This window comes from Capricornis sumatraensis, chromosome 5 (genome assembly GCF_032405125.1).
Source record: "Capricornis sumatraensis isolate serow.1 chromosome 5, serow.2, whole genome shotgun sequence".
In the NCBI taxonomy this organism is placed as follows: Eukaryota; Metazoa; Chordata; class Mammalia; order Artiodactyla; family Bovidae; genus Capricornis; species Capricornis sumatraensis.
Window position 1 is genome coordinate 54,565,279 of NC_091073.1, and position 19,427 is coordinate 54,584,705.

A 19,427-nucleotide genomic window follows, 5' to 3' on the forward strand; every position below is an offset into this window, starting at 1 on the left:
CACAGCAAATTCTAATTGTTGCTTCTTGACCTGCGTACAGGTTTTTCGGGAGGCAGGTACAGTGATCTGGTATTCCCATCTCTTTAAGAATTTTCCAGTTTGTGGTGATCCACACAGCCAAAGGCTTTAATGTAATCAATGAAGCAGAAGTAGATGTTCTTCTGGAATTCTCTTGCTTTTTCTATGATCCAACAGATGCTGGCAATTTGATCTCTGGTTCCTCTGCCTTTTCTAAATCCACTTGAACATCTGGAAGTTCTCAGTTCACGTACTGATGAAGACTTGGAGAATTTTGAGCATTGCTTTGCTGGCATGTGAGATGAGTGCAATTGTGTGGTAGTTTGAGTGTCCTTTGGCATTGCCTTTCTTTGGGATTGAAATGAAAACACCTTTTCCAGTCTTGTGGCCACTGCTGAGTTTTCCAAATGTGCTGGTATATTGAGTGCAGCACTTTCACAGCATCCTCTTTTAGGATTTGAAATTGCTCAGCTGGAATTCCATCACCTCCACTAGCTTTGTTTGTAGTGTTGCTTCCAAAGGCCCACTTGACTTCATACTCCAGGATGTTTGGCTCTAGGTGAGTGATCACACCATTGCGGTTATCTGCATCATTAAGAACTTTTCTCTATAGTTCTTCTGTGTATTCTTGCCATCTCTTATTAATATCTTCTGCTTCTGTTAGGTCCACACTGTTTCTGTCCTTTATTGTGCCCATCTTTGCATGAAAATGTTCCCTTGGTATCTAATTTTCTTCATGAGATCTCTAGTCTTTCCCATTCTATTGTTTTCCTCTATTTCTTTGCATTGATCACTGAAGAAGGCTTTCTTATCTCTCCTTGCTATTCTTTGGAACTCTGCAGTCAGATGGGTATATCTTTCTTTTTCTCCTTTCCCTTTCACTTCTCTTTTTCTCAGCTATTTGTAAGGCCACCCCAGACAACCATTTTGCCTTTTTACATTTCTTGTTCTTGGGGATGGGTTTGATCACTACCTCATTACAATGTTATGAACCTCTGCCCATAGTTCCTCAGGTATTCCGTCTATCAGACCTAATCCCCTGAATCTTTGTCACTTCTACTGTATAATCATAAAGGATTTGATTAGGTCATACTTGAATGGCCTAGTGGTTTTCCCTACTTTCTTCAATTTAAGTCTGAATTTTTCAATAAGGAGTTCATGATCTGAGCCACAGTCAACTCCTGGTCTTGTTTTTGCTGACTGTATAGGGTTTTTCTGATCACATGGGTCACAGCCTTGTCTAACTCGATGAAACTATGAGCCATGCCGTGTAGAGCCACCCAAGACGGATGGGTCATGGTGGAGAGTTCTGACAAAATGTGGTCCACTGGAGAACAGAATGGCAAACCACTTCAGCATTCTTGCCTGAGAACTGTATGAATAGTATGAAAAGGCGGAAAGATATGACTCTGAAAGATGAACTCCCCAGGTTGTTAGGCACCCAATATTCTACTGGAGAAGGGAGAAGAAATAGCTTCAGAAGGACTGAAGAGGCTGAGCCAAAGTGGAAACAACACCCAGTCGTGGATATGTCTGGTGATAAAAGTAAAATCTGATGCTGTAAAGAACAATACTGCATAAGAACTTGGAATGTTAGCTCCATGAATCAAGGTAAATTGGAAGTGGTCAAATGGGAGATAGCAAGAGTAAACACTGACAGTTTAGGGATCAGTGAACTAAAATGGACCAGAATGGGTGAATTTAATTCAGATGACCGTTATATCTACAACTGTGGGCAAGAATCCCTTAGAAGAAATGGAGTAGCCCTCATAGTCAGCAAAAGAACCTGAAATGCAGTAGTTGGGTGCAATCTCAAAAACGACAGGATGATCTCTGTTCATTTCTAAGGCACACCATTCAGTATCACAGTAATCTAAATCTATATTCTGCTTAGAAGAGACAAAGAAAAATAAAAAAATTAAGAGATGGCAACAAAATAGCCAGAAAAAATAAAGAATTAGAATTGAATATTAGAAGTGTTAAACTTGATAAAGAAGGACATGATGTAAAAGAAAACATTTGTGAAGAAGATATAGTGGTCAAAAACTTTATTCCTGAAACCACACAGATGACATAATAAAAATATAAGTATTAGAAAGATAATAAGGAGAAATGGTAAAAGTAACATTATGCTCATAGATCTCAATACAAAGCAGAGAAAAAAGCAAGGATATATATGAATGGCAAATATGTATTCCATAATTGTGTATAATAAATGATCTAAAATATATGAAATATGAATATGTATAACCTTAAATCCCACAAGTAAATTTGCTTTGTTCGCAAAGAAAACCTAAACAAATTTTTAAAAATTAAAATCTTACTACATACATTTCCTGATTATAATCCAATAAAGTTGGAAATAAATAAATAATAAATTTCAAATAGAAAACATCTTACCTATTTGAAAACATGAAATGTGCTCCTAAATTAGCCTAGATTCAAAGACAAGACTATAAGGAAAATTAGAAACTATCTGGATTGGTTAACATAGAAGAAAGAAAAAAATTTTTTAAACATACTTTATTTTGGTGTCTTTAGTATCCTCTCATGAAATCAAACATATGTGATTTCATGTAATTGATTTTTGTGTTGGTTCAATAAAAATGGAATTAAATACATATTCTTTGATGTAATAGAGATGTAACATCTTTATGTGAAGTTCAATATTCATTTGTTTTATTAAAATTAAATTATTTGTGAGGATATATTATCAGTTTTAATTTTCTGGCATAATTATTAAGCTTCAGTTTATAATTATGTTTTGGATTTCAACAGTTTACAACAATATCTGGAAATACAACAAATATCTCAGTTTTGTGATGTTGAAGAGAATATAACTAATACTAAGTTTATCGATATCTTAATCCCTGATTTTAAAAAAATTAGAGGCATAAAATTTGAAAAGATACTGGTATTACTTCGACCAGCCCTCTTTAATGAAAGAACAGGTAAGAAATAAAGTATAAATTGTTTAACTACATTGTGCATATGATTTGAATAATAATATTAAAATATATTAGTTTAAAATTGAACATTCAAGAAAAAGCACTTGAAGTAAGAAATTTAATTGACACTAATTTACTAATTTCTCAATAAATAGAATAAAACAATTTTATAGTTAAAAAGTTCAGAAAGTGCTTTCTAACCTAGGAATTTGTTAGGGTAGATTTAACATACAATAATTATTATTATATATAATTATTATTATAGTTATTATAATAAAGATTAGAAGTATTCATGTCTGAAATGCCTAAGTTCAACACATAGGTAAACCTCTTATTAATAGTGTGATTTGAAAAAATATACTTTACCGAATCTTTTTTCATGTTTAAATTCAGAAGGTTAAAATGAGAAAACATAAAGTACCTAACTCTTAAAAGGTGCTAGCTATTTTTAACCTCACAGAATAGAGTGAATATTGGCAGAGCAAGAACAGAAACTATAAAGTAACACTATTAATTCTTTTTTATATCCAGTGTATGGAAATAAATTGATACTTGTATGTTGACCTCATATTCTCTGCCTTGCTAAACTACTTAGTTCTAGGACATCATTTCCTTGAGAATTTCTGCTACTAGGGTTTCTGAGGGCTTTTCAGGTGGCATGAGTGGTTAAGAACCTGCCTGCCAGTGCAAGACACATAAGAGAGGAGGGTCGGGAAGATCCCATGGGGTAGGGCAAGGCAACCCACTCCAGTCTTCTTGCCTGCAGAATCCCATGGACAGAGGAGCCTGGCAGGCTACAGTTCATAAGGTCACAAAGAGTAGGACATGACTGAAGTGACTTAGCACAGCACAGCACAGGATTTCTGAACATCAGAGCTACGTACCTTTTGGGCTAGGTAACTGTTGAGGGTGCTGCATCACGAGCATTGGAAAATGTTCAGCGACATCTTTGGCCTCTACTCACTTCATGTCAGTAGCAACCCCTCAACTCCTAGTTGTGAAAATCAAAACACATCTCCAAACATTGTTAAGTGCACTTTGAAGGACTGAGAACCACTGATGTAGACAATGATATCTAAAAATTGAGACAGTTTTGCCTCTTTCTTTTTAATATGTGCACGTTTTATTTCTTTTGCTTGCCTTATTGTACTGGTGGAACTTCCTGCATGATGTTGAATAATAAGAGAGATGAGAGTACACAAGTTACCTTGCTCCTGATCTTACAGTGAAAGCATTAAGTCTTTTACCATCAAGTGTCATGTTAGATTTATATGCCCTTTATTTAGATTAAGGAAATTCTGACCTACTCCTAGTTTGGGGAGGTATTTTTTAAAAAAAATCATGAATGGATGTTATAGTTTCTCAAAAAGATTTTCCTGTATCTACTGATATTTTTCCCTTGAGTTTAATAATATGGCAATTATTTTGATTTTTAAATATTTAACCAGCCTTGCATTCTCCAGATAAACTATACTTGGTTGTTGTTTATTGTCTTTTACTGTCCTTTTTAACATATTGCTGGGTTTGAATTTTTGATATTTTGTTGGGGACTTTCTTGTAATTTCTTTATCTGGTTTGGTATTAGGGTAATGGGTAAATGCAGATTTCATAAAATGAGATGAAAGGTAGTCACTGTTTTCTGGAAGAGATGGTGTAGAATTGATATTGCATCTTTTTAAAATCTTTACTGGAATTTACCAGTGAAGCTCCCTGGGCCTAGAGTTCTCGTCTTTGGAAAGTTTCATTTGCCTTTTTAAACCTTGAACAAAATGTATATGTTTTTTAGGTGAATAGACTTTATACTTTAGAATAGTTGTTGACTTACAGAAAAATTAAGAAAGATAGTACAGTGTTCCCATAAGCTTACCCCCATAATAGTTTCTTAGAATAATATTTTATTGTGATACATTCTTATAACTAGCGAGCCAATGTCAACACACTGTTATTAACTAAACTTCATAGCTGATGTTAAGGTTTGCTCTTTGCATTGCATGTTCTGTGGGTTTTGATAAATTCAGTGTCATGTGACCCTTTTACAGTATCATAGCTGGTAGAACCACTGCCCTAAAAATCCCTGTTCTTCTATTTATCCATCTCCCTCTCCCAACCCCTGTTGTAATCTGACCTTTTTACTGTCTGTAGTTTTTCATGTTCCAGAATGTCATAGAGTTGAAATCATATAGTGATAAATTTCTCTTATATAACTATATACACTTAAGTTTCCTTTGTGTCTTTTTGTGGTATAAATAGCTTACTTCTTTATAGCTGAATAACATTATATTGTATGAATATACCAGCATATGTATAGTTACTTACTAGAGGACATCTTCGTTGTGTCCAGTTTTTGGCTATTATGAGTAAAGCTGCTATAGGCAGCTTTATTAGGAGCATGTAACATTGGTGATAAGGATATCTCTGATGTATTGAGTCACTAGGGTTTTAGCTTTAATTTTTGACACAATATAATCTTTATCCTACCAGCACAACAACCTGCTGCAAAATACATCTCAGTTCAGTTCAGTCATTCAGTCATGTCTGACGCTTTGCGATCTCGACTGCAGCACGCAAGGCTTCCCTGTCCATCACCAACTCCTGAAGCTTGCTCAAACTCATGTCCATTGAGTCGGTGATGCCATCCAGCCATCTCATCCTCTGTTGTCCTTTTCTCCTTCTGCCTTCAATCTTTCCCAGCATCAGGGTCTTCTCCAGTGAGTCAGTTCTTCGCATCAGGTGGTCAAAGTATTTGAGTTTCAGCTTCAGCATCAGTCTTTCCAATGAATATTCAGGATTGGTTTCCTTTAGGATTGACTGGTTTCATCTCCTTGCAAGTCCAATCAGTCAGTCAGTTCAGTTGCTCAGTCGTGTCTGACTCTTTGTGACCCCATGAATTGCAGCACGCTAGGCCTCCCTGTCTATCCAGCCATCTCATCCTCTGTCGTCCCCTTCTCCTCCTGCCCCCAATCTCTCCCAGCATTAGAATCATTTCCAATGAGTCAACTCTTCACATGAGGCGGCCAAAGTACTGGAGCTTCAGCTTTAGCATCATTCCTTCCAAAGAAATTCCAGGGCTGATCTCCTTCAGAATGGACTGGTTGGATCTACTAGCAGTCCAAGGGACTCTCAAGAGTCTTCTCCAACACCACAGTTCAAAAGCATCAATTCTTCAGTGCTCAGCTTTCTTCACAGTCCAACTCTCACATCCGTATGTGACCACAGGAAAAACCATAGCCTTGACTAGACGGACCTTTGTTGGCAAAGTAATGTCTCTGCTTTTGAATATGCTATCTAGGTTGGTCAAAACTTTTCTTCCAAGGAGTAAGTGTCTTTTAATTTCATGGCTGCAGTCACCATCTGCAGTGATTTTGGAGCCCCAAAAATAAAGTCTGACACTGTTTCCACTGTTTCCCCATCTATTTCCCATGAAGTGATGGGACCGGATGCCATGATCTTCGTTTTCTGAATGTTGAGCTTTAAGCCAACTTTTTCACTCTCCATTTTCACTTTCATCAAGAGGCTTTTTAGTCCAAGGGACCCTTAAAAGTCTTCTCCAACACTACAGTTCAAAAGCATCAATTCTTCAGCACTCAGCTTTCTTTATAGTCCAACTCTCATATCCATACATGACTACTGGAAAAACCATAGCTTTTTTGGACTTTTTTGGCAAAGTAATGTCTCTGCTTTTTAATATGCTGTCTAGGTTGGTCATAGCTTTTCTTCCAAGGAGCAAGCATCTTTTAATTTCATGGCTGCAGTCACCATTTGCAGTGATTTTGGAGGCCAAGAAAATAAACTCTCTCACTGTTTCCACTGTGTCCCCATCTATTTGCCATGAAGAGATGGGATCAGATGCCATGATCTTAGTTTTCTGAATGTTGAGTTTTAAGCCAACTTTTTCACTCTCCTCTTTCACTTTCATCAAGAGGCTCTTTAGTTCCTCTTCACTTTCTGCCATAAGCATGGTATCATCTGCATATCTGAGGTTATTGATGTTTCTCCTGGGAATCTTGATTCCAGATTGTGTTTCATCCAGCCCGGCATTTTGCATGATGTACTCTGCATATAAGTTGAATAAGCAAGGTGACAATATACAGCCTTGACGCACTCTTTTCCCAATTTGGAACTAGTTCATTGTTCCATGTCTGGTTCTAATTGTTGCTTCTTGACCTGCAAACAGGTTTCTCAGGAGGCAGGTAAGGTGGTCTGTTATCCCCATCTCTTGAAGAATTTTCCACAGTTTCCTGTGATCTACGCAGTCAAAGGCTTTGGCATAATTAATAAAGCAGAAGTAGAGGTTTTTCTGGAATTCTCTTGCTTTTTCTATGATCCAGCAGATGTTGGCAACTTGATCTCTGGTTCCTCTGCCCTTTCTAAATCCATCTTGAACATCTAGCTGAAGCAGAATACATCTAATTGATAATAACAGCTGAGTGTGGAAAGCGCTATGATAAGAGATGCCTCACTGGATATCAAATAGGATATGCAGCCCATTATTGAGTGGAAAGATAAGTATGGCTTAATTAACCAGGGACAGTTGCATAATACTTCATGGAAAAAGCACTGTTTATGCAGAGACTAAAAAGTCAAGTTTGAATTAGCCAGGAAAAGGAGAATCTTGAATAGTTTGAGTGTAGTACTTGCCACCAAAGTCAGTCTCAAAACTGGGGTGAGAGATTATATACTAAGAAGTCAGAACAATTCAGCATTAAAGAAGTAATATTTGACAGATTTGTAAATGTTATTTTGAGATTGGAAAAATCTGACTGTATGCTCATGGGAAGGAACCAAGCAGTTGAAGTTATAAGAAAGACAGAAAAGATTAGGACAGGCCAAGGTCACTGAGAGTCAGGAGGAAATAATTTCTGTAGTAGGCTGAGAAGAGATTTTTATTCTATGTAACAAGAGAGAAAGAGGCTGGATAGACACAGATCCAGTTTATAGGTTTGTGGCAGGAAGTTGAGGGGTTTGTCTTCTGTTACTTGGTTTCTCTGTAAATAAGAAGCAGTGTTATTGGCTGAGAGGAGAAGAGGCAACCCTGCTGTGGACATGATCCATCAAAGGCCAGCCCTTTTCTTGGTCTATATATGCCATTTCTACGTGCTTTCCTGAGTGTTTCACACTCGAAATGTCCCTTATTTTCTGGCAACATCACTTTCTCCCTTGCTACTGAGTTTTCCCTGTTAGCACAAAAACATGGTCCGACATAATAATAAACACAATTCAATGAAATAAAAACAAAATCTGAAAAACTGCCTCGGATCCTCCCCCTCAGCTGACACCCCATTTCTCTACTTGTCTGCAATGGACACTCTGAAGGAGTTGTCTGTGCTGTGAATCGCCTTCTTGACCCTCACCCACTCCTGAACCCCCTCCAACTGAGCTTCTGTCAGAACTACCCTGGTCAAGTTCACCAGCGACCTCCAAATTGCCAGCTCTCACTTTCAAAAGGCCTGTGTTCTCTTCATAGCTCTTAGTAGTATTTAGCAGTTTCTGCTTCCACACTGGTCACCTGGTTTGGATTGCTCCTGAAATCCTGACTCGTGTTCCTGGGAAACACATACAGTTTTTTCAGTTTTTCTGAGCAAAGCAAATCTACCTCCAACCAAGTTGCAAAGATCTCACCTTCTACTCAATAATTTGTTTAAATAATTTTTCCCAAACAAATACAGTTTTCTCCTACAAAGAATTTTGGTGACAGCTGTTAGTGTCATAACATATTGCTATTGTGATATGCAAACCATACTGACATTTAAGGATAGCATAAAGGTGTTAATTAAAAAGGGGGAAAAACAAAATTTGAAGTTGGTTAGTCTCTTATCACTATCCCTCTCCCTCTTGCTCGACTCTCACCTCAGTTTTTGATTATTTCATGTTTACAATGTTTGCCATTTGGTAGTAAATGGTAATTCATCACTCTTTAAATAAATATTGACCTTTATTGATATTTAATTATTCTGGGTCACCTCAAGAAATTCTACAGCAAAGTCTATGTGGATTATTAAACTTGAAGAAAACAGACATCTTCACCATATTCTCATGTATTTTCAAGAAATATAATGTACCTCTATTCAACTCATCTATTACATCTTTTATTCAGATATAATAGTTTTCTTCATTATAGTTGTTGTTACCTTATTTTTCAACTAAATATGGGAATATATGTAATGTTCTTTGCTCTAAGGTATTCACTCAACGAAAGGTAAGCTGTTCACAGTTGTTGTTTTAGTGCCGGCTATTTCTTTTCAGCATTATTCCTAGTTTTTAACCCCATAGTGAACGACACTTCCCCCCCAAACTTATTTTCTATGTAAGAAAGATAGTGGCTTCTGTAATTTTTTACTTACTGACTCCCTTACTGAATTATGTATTTAATACTATTAACCTTTTAAAAATACTCCTAAATTTTCCAAGCAGCAAATGTGCAAACGCTGTTATCCATTTTGTTCAATTTTGTTATTTTTATGTATGGCTTAGTACTTCCAGAATAACTATTAAATAATTAAAGGCCGGTATGATAACATTTTGCCTTTCTTCTACCCCTGACTGCTTTTAATGCCTCCAGTGATTTTGACTATGATGTTTGCTTTATATTTTAGGCAAAAATCTCTATACTCTAAAATATTTCTATCTGCCACATGGTACAAAAAGATTTTGAATGTAATCCAATGACGTGTCTTTTGATGGCATATTTTGAAATTTATAATTTTTTTATAAACAGGTGTACAGTGGATGTATTTAGAATTGTTCTTATACAAACCAGTTTTCATGCTTTTCACAGTCCTTAGGTCCATTAATTTCCCACTTTTTACTCAACTATATTTCATCTTTCAGTTATCTAGAGCCTATATTTAAGCACATTAAAAAAAGATATGTACTTAGTTATTTTGTTTTCTGAAAGTGACAGTCGCTCAGTCATGTCTGACTCTCTGTGACCCCGTGGACTTTACAGTCCTTGGAATTCTCCAGGCCAGAATACTGGAGTGGGGAGCCTTTCTCTTCTCCAGGAGATCTTCCCAACCCAGGGATCAAACCCAGGTCTCCTGCATTGCAGGCAGATTCTTTACCAGCTGAGCCACAAGGGAAACCCAAGAATACTGGAGTGGGTAGCATATCCCTTCTCTAGCGGATCTTCCCAACTCAGGAATCGAGCTGGGGTCTCCTGCTCTGCAGGCGGATTCTTGACCAACTGAGCTATCAGGGAAGCTCAGCCCTAGAGCCCTACCATATCTGAGAATGTCAGTGTATCACCTGTATGTATGAAATAAAACTTATCTGCCCGTACACATTTTAAAAAATAAATCCCCCATTCCCAGATCTATAGAGTTTGGTTCACTGAAGAACTGGAAATGGCATCATAAATTTGACATGTTAAGAATACTGTTCACCTTAAATTAAAAATCGAATAATCTATTTTTGTAAACTTAAATTTCATATGAGAATGAAATACATTCTATGTCCTTATGATAATATAGTCTGTATTGTGTGTATAATCAATAACCTAGCACTTTAAAACTTATGTGACTTTTTATTTAGAGGATGTTTTGAATAAAATTCAAGATGAAGGCTTTAAAATACTGCTGCAAAGACAGATAGTATTATCAGAAGAAGAAGCAAAAACACTGTGCAAAGAATATGAAAATAAAGATTATTTTGGAAACGTTATAGAAAACATGACCAGGTAAAATAGAATTCAGGTTGAGAAAGCACAGGTTGATTTATGTTTGAACCATTTAGCCTTCTTTTAACCCTGCTTTCTGTTCAAGTTGCCAAACCTCTCAATTCTGTAAAGATGCGCTGAGCCGACTCTTTGCCAATGTTACTTCCATTTTGATTCCCTGCTGAACCACGTGTCTTCTGTGATCCCCCTGGAATGTTGTTAGAGCAATGCAAGTTCCCAGTGAAGCCTCTGGAGTCTAGCTGAGTTGAATTGCATAGCCAGTTTGTGCAGCATCATCAAGTCCAAGTAGTCAGCTATGACTGACTCTCAAGGGTTTTGGTAACCCTAAAGATCACTAGTCCAAGGAGATGAATGGGATGCTAGAAACCTGTCAGGTTTCTATCAGAATAAATGAAACAGCAGCCAGACCAGAAAGCCAGCAAGCGTGTATAATATAAATCAGCTGGGGCATGGGGACAATACCTGTAATTGTCCCTAGACCACTCGATCAGAACCAAGGCCCTTCTTTTCCCTTCCTTTCTCTGCTTCCTTTCTTTGAAGAATATACTCTTGAGAGTACATCAGCAGAAATTAATTTCATACTCTTAGTAAAAAGGGCTATTTTACTATTTTCATCTAACAAATACACTTGCATTATTTATCTATAATTAGCTACAAGCCATAGTTTCATTAACTTTTTCTTTTCTAACAGTGGTCCATCTCTAGCCCTTGTTTTAGTAAGAGAAAACGGTTTAGCATACTGGAAACAGTTAATTGGACCAAGCAGTGTTGAAGAAGCCAAAGAATATATTCCAGAGAGGTACGATTCATGTCATGGGTCCCCAGATTTTTTCATGGGAGCCATTTTGATTTCCTTTTGGATATAGGGTACAGGAACTACAGCTCTCGTCCAAAGTAGGTGCTCAGGAATGCTCCTTTTGCTGGGTAAGGAATGGGCTATTTATGACTGAAAGCCCAGCCCAGTGCCAACCTGAATATGGCCAAGGCTTTGCAAGAGAATGTTGTAAGCTGCTTTGTTTGGGGCTGAAAATAAGTGGTAGCTACCCAGCCAGAAGTCTGTATCTTGGCAGAAATACCTCCCCCATGCACTGTTTAGGAGAAATTCTTTTGAGAAGGGCATGATAGTCCTGTAGGTTGTTTAATTGATATAGGAGTTTTAGGACAATGATGACTAACTTAGTATGTAGTCTACAATTTGGTGGGAACATTTACAAAGTAATTTACTGATGAGTCTTAGAATTTTGTAATCAGCTCAAAACCTAGCATGTTACCTGTTACCTAGTTCAGTTCAGTCGCTCAGTCTTGTCTGACTCTGTGACCCCATGAACCGCAGCATGCCAGGCCTCCCTGTCCATCACCAACTCCCGGAGTTCACCCAAACTCATGTCCATTGAGTCGGTGATGCCATCTAACCATCTTATCCTCTGTCGTCCCCTTCTCCTGCCCTCAATCGTTCCCAGTATCAGGGTCTTTTCCAGTGAGTCAGTTCTTCGCATCAGGTGGCCAAGTATTGGAGTTTCAGCTTCAACATCACTCCTTCCAATGAACATCCAGGACTGATCTCCTTTAGGATGGACTGGTTGGATCTCCTTGCAGTTCAAGGGACTCTCAAGAGTCTTCTCCAACACCACAGTTCAAAAGCATCAATTCTTCTGTGCTCAGCTTTCTTTATAGTCCAACTCTCACATCCATACATGACTACTGGAAAAACCATAGCCTTGACTAGATGGGCCTTTGTTGGCAAAGTAATGTCTCTGTTTTTTAACATGCTGTCTAATACCCGTTATCTAGGCACTTTAAAAAATATATTTTGATCTTAGCTGCTGGGCTTGGTCTCAGCTGAGGGAAGGAGATAACATCTCATTCATCTCTGTTCTTGGCATGTAGCTGATGGAAACAAACTGACTTGCAATTCACCTAAATTCTTTGTGCTAATTTCAGAGCAGGATTGAATTCAGGGGAAGAAAAGCCCTCCTTCAAGTGAGCAAGAATAAAGATGCTTTATCAAACACAGGAAACGTTTGCATCCATGCTACCACAACAAATAACAGGACTTATGAAACATCATGTATATAAAGTTGAAGTGTTTTCTTCGGGGTATAAGATCTTGAGTTGGACTTGTCCCGAAGGAAGCATTTTGCACTCTTTTGACCCTCCTCTCTTATGCCTTTGTTCCTGTGCCAGGAAATTACTGTAAAGGATAATATGGCTTGGACACTCTTTATGTGGTATGAGCAGGGTGCCATAGAACCTCTTAATGAAATGTAGCAGAGAATGCAATACATGGCATCAGAGAGAAGAATCCTTATCAATACCTGGCCTATACATGTAGGCACAGTCTTCTAGAAATTCCGGCTCCAAGTGTGGAGGCTACATACCAGCACAGAGACATTTTCTCCAGGTGAAGGCACTCAGTAACTGCCCCTCTTCTCCCCACTATTATAGTGAGAATTTAAATCGTAAGCCCTTATGATCCCAAATGTTGCCACAAGTTCACAATGACACTTAGCCATTATTTTTGATTGCCTCCTTTTTTAAGTTGCCTTAGAAATAACTCCTGCACTTGGGCATCAGACTCTTTACTCTCCATTGCTTAATCTGGAATATGGTCACTTGCATACAAGAGAAACACAGCAATCCTTCTCTCCTATCCTTACATGCACACACACACACACACACACACACACACACACACACAGAGACACTTTTCCCAAATACCATGTCTAACAGCCTAATAGAGGGCCTGCTTGTAGTTCTCTGCATTGAATGGAGTCAGTTCTGGTGATATATCATTCATTGTACAAATCTCCTTGACAATCACAGGCTCTTAGTCTACAAATATCTTCAAATCAGGATGTAAGAGCAGCCAAGGGCTGAATGGGAAGGTCATGTTAGATAAGGAAATCTGAAATGGTCACTGAAAAAATTAGAGAGATTTTACCAGCTGAGCCACAAGGGAAACTCAGAGATAAGAAAGGGGTCTTAAAATTTAGGACAGAAAGCCAAGTTTCCAGTGATGTCAGTCTGTTAACAGGAAGGGAGATTATTTGCTGTGGCTGGATTTTGTGGGTTGCTTGCTCAGGGCTATGTTTAAAGGGCAGAAAATTAATGAGCAATGAATATCACTTCATTGGCAAAATAGATAGATAGGCAAAACAGATAGGCAGAGGGACAGAAAGAAAAAGGTGCAACTGGAAAACACTGAGGAATAATGGTTGACTTTGGAGATACGTATTCATCTATCATACAAAAACAGAACTGGAATAAACTACCCCAGCAGGGCTTGCCCATTACCATCAATGTCACTCCTGCCTTGTTCCACGAAGCCATTTGGTATGCTTCTCTTTTACTGCTGCTTTCCTTACCTGGAGGGTTCCGCTGCCATGTGTCCTGGATTCAGTGTTTATAATTTAGTATCTTTGGAATAGGTCAAATGCCATCTCTAGTGCTTGATATTATTTAGTGATTAAAGAAGGAGAAGGAATTTATTGACAGCTTAATATGCACCATATATTTCAAACACATCATCAGATTACATCTTCAAAGACTCCTTCTGAAACTGGGTTTATTATCGTATTCATATTTGAGACAACTGAAGTGTAGACAAGGAAAATAGTTGATCAGTATCATGTGGCTAGCAAGTGGTACCACCAGAACTCTATATTCTGTTCTTTTCCACTGCACCAGCGTGTTCATTGAACTTCTATGCAGAGTACCTCATGAGAAACGCTGGACTGGAAGAAACACAAGCTGGAATCAAGATTGCCAGGAGAAATATCAATAACCTCAGATATGCAGATGACACCACCCTTATGGCAGAAAGTGACGAGGAACTAAAAAGCCTCTTGATGAAAGTAAAAGAGGAGAGTGAAAAAGTTGGCTTAAACCTCAACATTCAGAAAATGAAGATCATGGCATCTGGTCCCATCACTCCATGGGAAATAGATGGAGAAACTGTGGAAACAGTGTCAGACTTTATTTTGGGGGGCTCCAAAATCACTGCAGATGGTGATTGTAGCCATGAAATTAAAAGACACTTACTCCTTGGAAGAAAAGTTGTGAGCAACCAAGACAGCATATTCAAAAGCAGAGACATTACCTTGCTGACTAAGGTCCGTCTAGTAAAGGCTATGGTTTTTCCAGTGGTCATGTATGGATGTGAGAGTTGGACTGTGAAGAAGGCTGAGCGCCAAAGAATTGATGCTTTTGAACTGTGGTGTTGCAGAAGACACTTGAGAGTCCCTTGGACTGCAAGGAGATCCAACCAGTCCATTCTGAAGGAGATCAGCCCTGGGATTTCTTTGGAAGGAATGATGCTAAAGCTGAAACTCCAGTACTTTGGCCACCTCATGCGAAGAGTTGACTCACTGGAAAAGACTCTGATGCTGGGAGGGATTGAGGGCAGGAGGAGAAGGGGACGACCGAGGATGAGATGGCCGGATGGCATTACTGACTCAATGGATGTGAGTCTGAGTGAACTCTGGGAGTTGGTGATGGACAGGGAGGCCTGGCGTGCTGTGATTCATGGGGTCGCAGAGAGTCAGACATGACTGAGCGACTGAACAGAACTGAAGGGTGTTCATTGCATCTTTGACATTTGTCAGTATCCATTATCATGATTACTGAAATGTTCAACTCCTTTCTTCCTAATGACTGCTACCTGCTTAAAGGTAATAGCATGCCCCAAGCCATTCTGAAATTACTTCCTTTTGTAGAATGCAAATATGAAGTTTTACATTGTGTTATGTTATTTTATACGTTATATCAATTTTTGACTTGACTTCTTTTTCAAAGCTTATGCGCACAATTTGCAATAGAAGGTTTGCCTATCAACCAGTTGTATGGAAGTGATTCACTAGAAGCTGCTGAAAGGGAAATACAATATTTCTTTCCTCCTCAACACACTGTGGCACTGATTAAACCTCATGTAACACAAGAACAAAGAGGTAAGTATATAAAGATAGAACCAATGTATATGTTTTTCTTCAAGTCCTGTGAAATTTTGCAAAGTAAAGAAAAGTTGAAAGAATAAAGCAATGAGCACCTCCATTATCAGGCGGTAGTGCTCCAAGTTTAGGGTGTGAGAGATTTTGACCAGATTTCCTTCATTTAGTCACCTTAATGGTGCCCTGTTAGTTCAGTGAGAAGAGTTCAGGTTGGCTGTCTCTTCCAATCTATATCTAGAAGTTCTATATCCAAGAAGTTCCTTGGCATTTGCAGTGTGGAGATGAAAACATGTCTTCACTTTTGGCATAAAAACAGGTTTCCTCATTTATAGACCACTAGACATTTCAGGTTGTTTCTGGAAAGATGGATCCCAGAAACTGAACATCTACATTAACATATTGAAGTTCTTCTGAATGTCCCTCTGGTGCCTTTTCAGTTTAGTTTAGCACAGTTTTGGTTTTTTAAAACCACTGTATGCAAGTGATACTATGACCTTCCTTAGTTATTTCAATCTGCTTAAAAACAGAACAGAAATGGAGGCAATCTGCAAGACTATCAAATATCTGTTTTCCCTAGAGGATATCATGAAAGTTATTAAAGACACTGGATTTGATATAACACAGATGAAAGAAATACTCCTAACTGAAGAGGACGCAGAGAAAATTTATTTTAAAATAAAAAGAAAAGCGTTTTATAAGGATGTCTTGGGTGTTTTAGCTGAGTAAGTTTCAGATATAAAAAAGTTCTTTGCATTTTTCACATAATAACTGTTCGTTATAGAAACTTTGAAAACTACAAAAAATTCATTAAAACATTCTATCTAATCTAATTCATGAGAAAAGCACCCTGGTAATATTTGGAGTTCATGTTTATTCTAATTCCCTTTTTTCCTTCTCTGTTTTTCTTTGTTTCTTTAGGTCTTCACATAGATATAGAGGCTATCTGCTTTTAAACGTCTGCTTTGCCAACATATTTAATCTTTGCCTTAGTTTCCTTATCCGTAAAATGGGGATGTTAATAGGACCTACTTCACTGGTACTGTTGTGAAGGCTAAATAATTGATACATTGAAAGTAACTGGAATGTATCCCTAGAATTAAAAAACAACATTCTTCTAGAACAAAAAACCTGTTGAAAGGGAATTCCCTGGTGGTCCAATGATTAGGACTCTGTACTTCCACTGCAGAGGGCATGGGTTCAATCCCTGGTCAGGTAACAAAGACCTAGCAAGCCATGTAGTATGGCCAAAAAACCCAGAAAAACAAATCCCAATAAACCTATTTGGTAAGGGAGAAATTAAAATTTTTTTAAAAAAGTAGAAAAATCACACTGATGAGGACAAAGAATAAAGATGAGCTCTCTGGATGAAGCTGTGGCATTCTGTCTTTAGCTGTGTATTCAGCCTCTATGGTTACCAATAGTCCAAGTCTTCTGAAAGCATTCTTGTTTGCAGGGGTACATCTCTGGTCATGATTCTGACCAAGTGGAATGCTGTTTCAGACTGGAGACGATTGATGGGTCCCACAGACCCAGAGGAAGCAAGACTACTGTCCCCAGATTCTATTCGAGCCCAATTTGGAGAAAATATTTTGAAAAATGCTGTCCATGGAGCATCTAATATGGAGGAGGCAATGGAGACAATTAGTAGCATGTTTGAAGACTTTGTTCCTGAGAACTTTGAGGAAAACTAAAGTACAGTACCTCTTGAATTATTATTATATCTCCTTATTACAGTGGCTGGACCTAGGACAAGGCTGGTCCATAAAGACCAGAGTTCTCCCCGTATACCTGAATCAACTTTATTTCCTGCCAGACACACTCTGCAGATCTGTAGCAGCCTGGGAGCTGTGTAGATGCCAGGCACCTGAGAGACAGTAGGGCAAGAGAGACCTCTGCAGATTCGCCAGGTTTGGTTTTAAACCTCTGGGTTTGCAAGCCCTGGTCTCCAGCTGTGTCTGTGCCATCTGCTATGACTCAGTCTCATCAGTCTCTCTCCTTTCTTCCCTTCCACTTCTTCACTCTGAGTGGTCAAAGTCTCATTCAGAAGCCTCAACTCTATCCTTTAAGCGTCTGGAAACTTGGAGCCGATTAAATACCTGTGGGTACTATGTGACCATGGAATAAAATAGAATGTTAGAAAGTATAGAATAAAAGGCAACCAGTTCTATTCTTTGGCAAAGAGGTGCTTATTGGGAAGAGGCAGCTACATAAAATGTATGTGAATTGAGTCTTGCTTAGTTGTTGATTGAAAGCTTTTCCATCTTGGACAATATGGGAGATAAGAGTGTAAGACAGATAATTTCCCCCCATAAAATCTACTTTCTTTCTTTAGTTTCAAAGAGCAGGCTCACTAATGTACACCCATGTGGCTCTGGTTGCTGACTTGAATGTGGAGTACAGTCCCCACCTGGACAAGCCAAACTGAGAATCAGCCTCCAGAGCATAATGAAGAAGCAATGTGAAATGGAGCAATCCCTTCACACCCAACCGGTTCCTCAGGGAGAGATGAGCAAGCACATTGATTCCTAATATTATTGATAAGCTATGATTTCTCTAGATATAAGAATGTTGTATTAATATATTATGCATAGAAATAAAGGTAAATTCTGGCATAGTGCAGCTCATTCCATTAGTCCAGCTCAGTTATAGACCAAAGCATGATGGTACAACCCTTGACCACTTATGTTGGGAAAATATGTATTCTATATCTGCTTGAACTCTGGGTTCTTAGTTAATACAAAACTATGGGTTCTTGGTTAATAACTAATAATTAAGGTTACCCTCAGGGAAATACAAATATGATGAGGAGACAAAATCACAGAAACAATGTCTGATTGTAACTGCCATCTGTACATTATTAAGCATGTCAGTGATGAGTGCCTGTGAAGCAGGTGGTGAGTAGAATTGCATTCTGTTCATAGTGTCTATTAGAAATATAGTGTAGATCTAATGTCAACATACCTCCCCCCCCCTTTTGTGATGAGGGAAACATTATGAATAATATAGGGGATTTTTAATTAGTGTATATTTCAGTGCTGAATTGATAGGTGTGTGTTTGATGGGTAGGAACTGGAGAAGGTAATGGATCAAACAGATCTTGAAAAATGGGTAGGGTTTCCAAAATCAAAGGTAAAGAAGCAAGAAAGGTGTTTTATACACACACACACACACACACACACACACACACGGGCTTCCTTGGTGGCTCAATTGGTAAAGAATCCACCTGCAATGCAGGAGACCTGGGTTTAATCCCTGGGTTGGGAAGATACCCTGGAGAAGGAAATGGCAACCCACTCTGGTATTCTTGCCTGGGAAATCCCATGGACAGAGGAGCCTGGTAGGCTGCAGTCCATGGACTCACAAGTGTTGGATGTGGCTTAGTGACTAAAGCACCATCACCACTACACACATATATTCACATTTTGCTGGTTTCTTTCTTATGCTGTCACTATATCATAACTCTCAGGGGGGTAGTATTGTGGGTATGTTTCAGACATTCAAGAATCATTTGTTTGGCTCTTGTTGGACACTGTTGCAGGGCTGCATATACACAGTGCTTGTCCTAAAGGAGCTTAAGACTCTAAAGGCTGGAGATAGAAAATGAATATGTGTTCTAGGATTCTTAGAGGTAAGCACAGAGTGAGCAGATGCATATGTGTGACAGAGAGGGAAAAAGACACTGAAGTTATCCAGAGAGAAGGCACTGCAATGATCAAAGTGAAAATTGACAGCAACACAAAATAATGTGGAAATGTGAGTTAGTGATAAGTGAAATAATCAGAGAATTTTTAGAAAGCTGCATTGCACCCACAAGACTTGATAATTGGCTATAATTCTACC

The 19,427-nt window shown here is 38.4% G+C and overlaps 1 protein-coding gene across 1 annotated transcript in view; it reads left to right on the top strand.

The window, feature by feature from the left end:
• NME8 (NME/NM23 family member 8) overlaps positions 1-17,278 on the top strand; it is a 36,927-nt gene extending 19,649 nt beyond the window's left edge. Inside the window, exons 10-15 of the mRNA XM_068972399.1 lie at positions 2,797-2,969; positions 10,497-10,641; positions 11,333-11,440; positions 15,436-15,587; positions 16,165-16,309; positions 17,041-17,278. Coding sequence (XP_068828500.1) covers positions 2,797-2,969; positions 10,497-10,641; positions 11,333-11,440; positions 15,436-15,587; positions 16,165-16,309; positions 17,041-17,278 — 961 coding nt within the window. The remainder of the gene's footprint in view (positions 1-2,796; positions 2,970-10,496; positions 10,642-11,332; positions 11,441-15,435; positions 15,588-16,164; positions 16,310-17,040) is intronic.
• Positions 17,279-19,427: the final 2,149 nt, after the last annotated feature.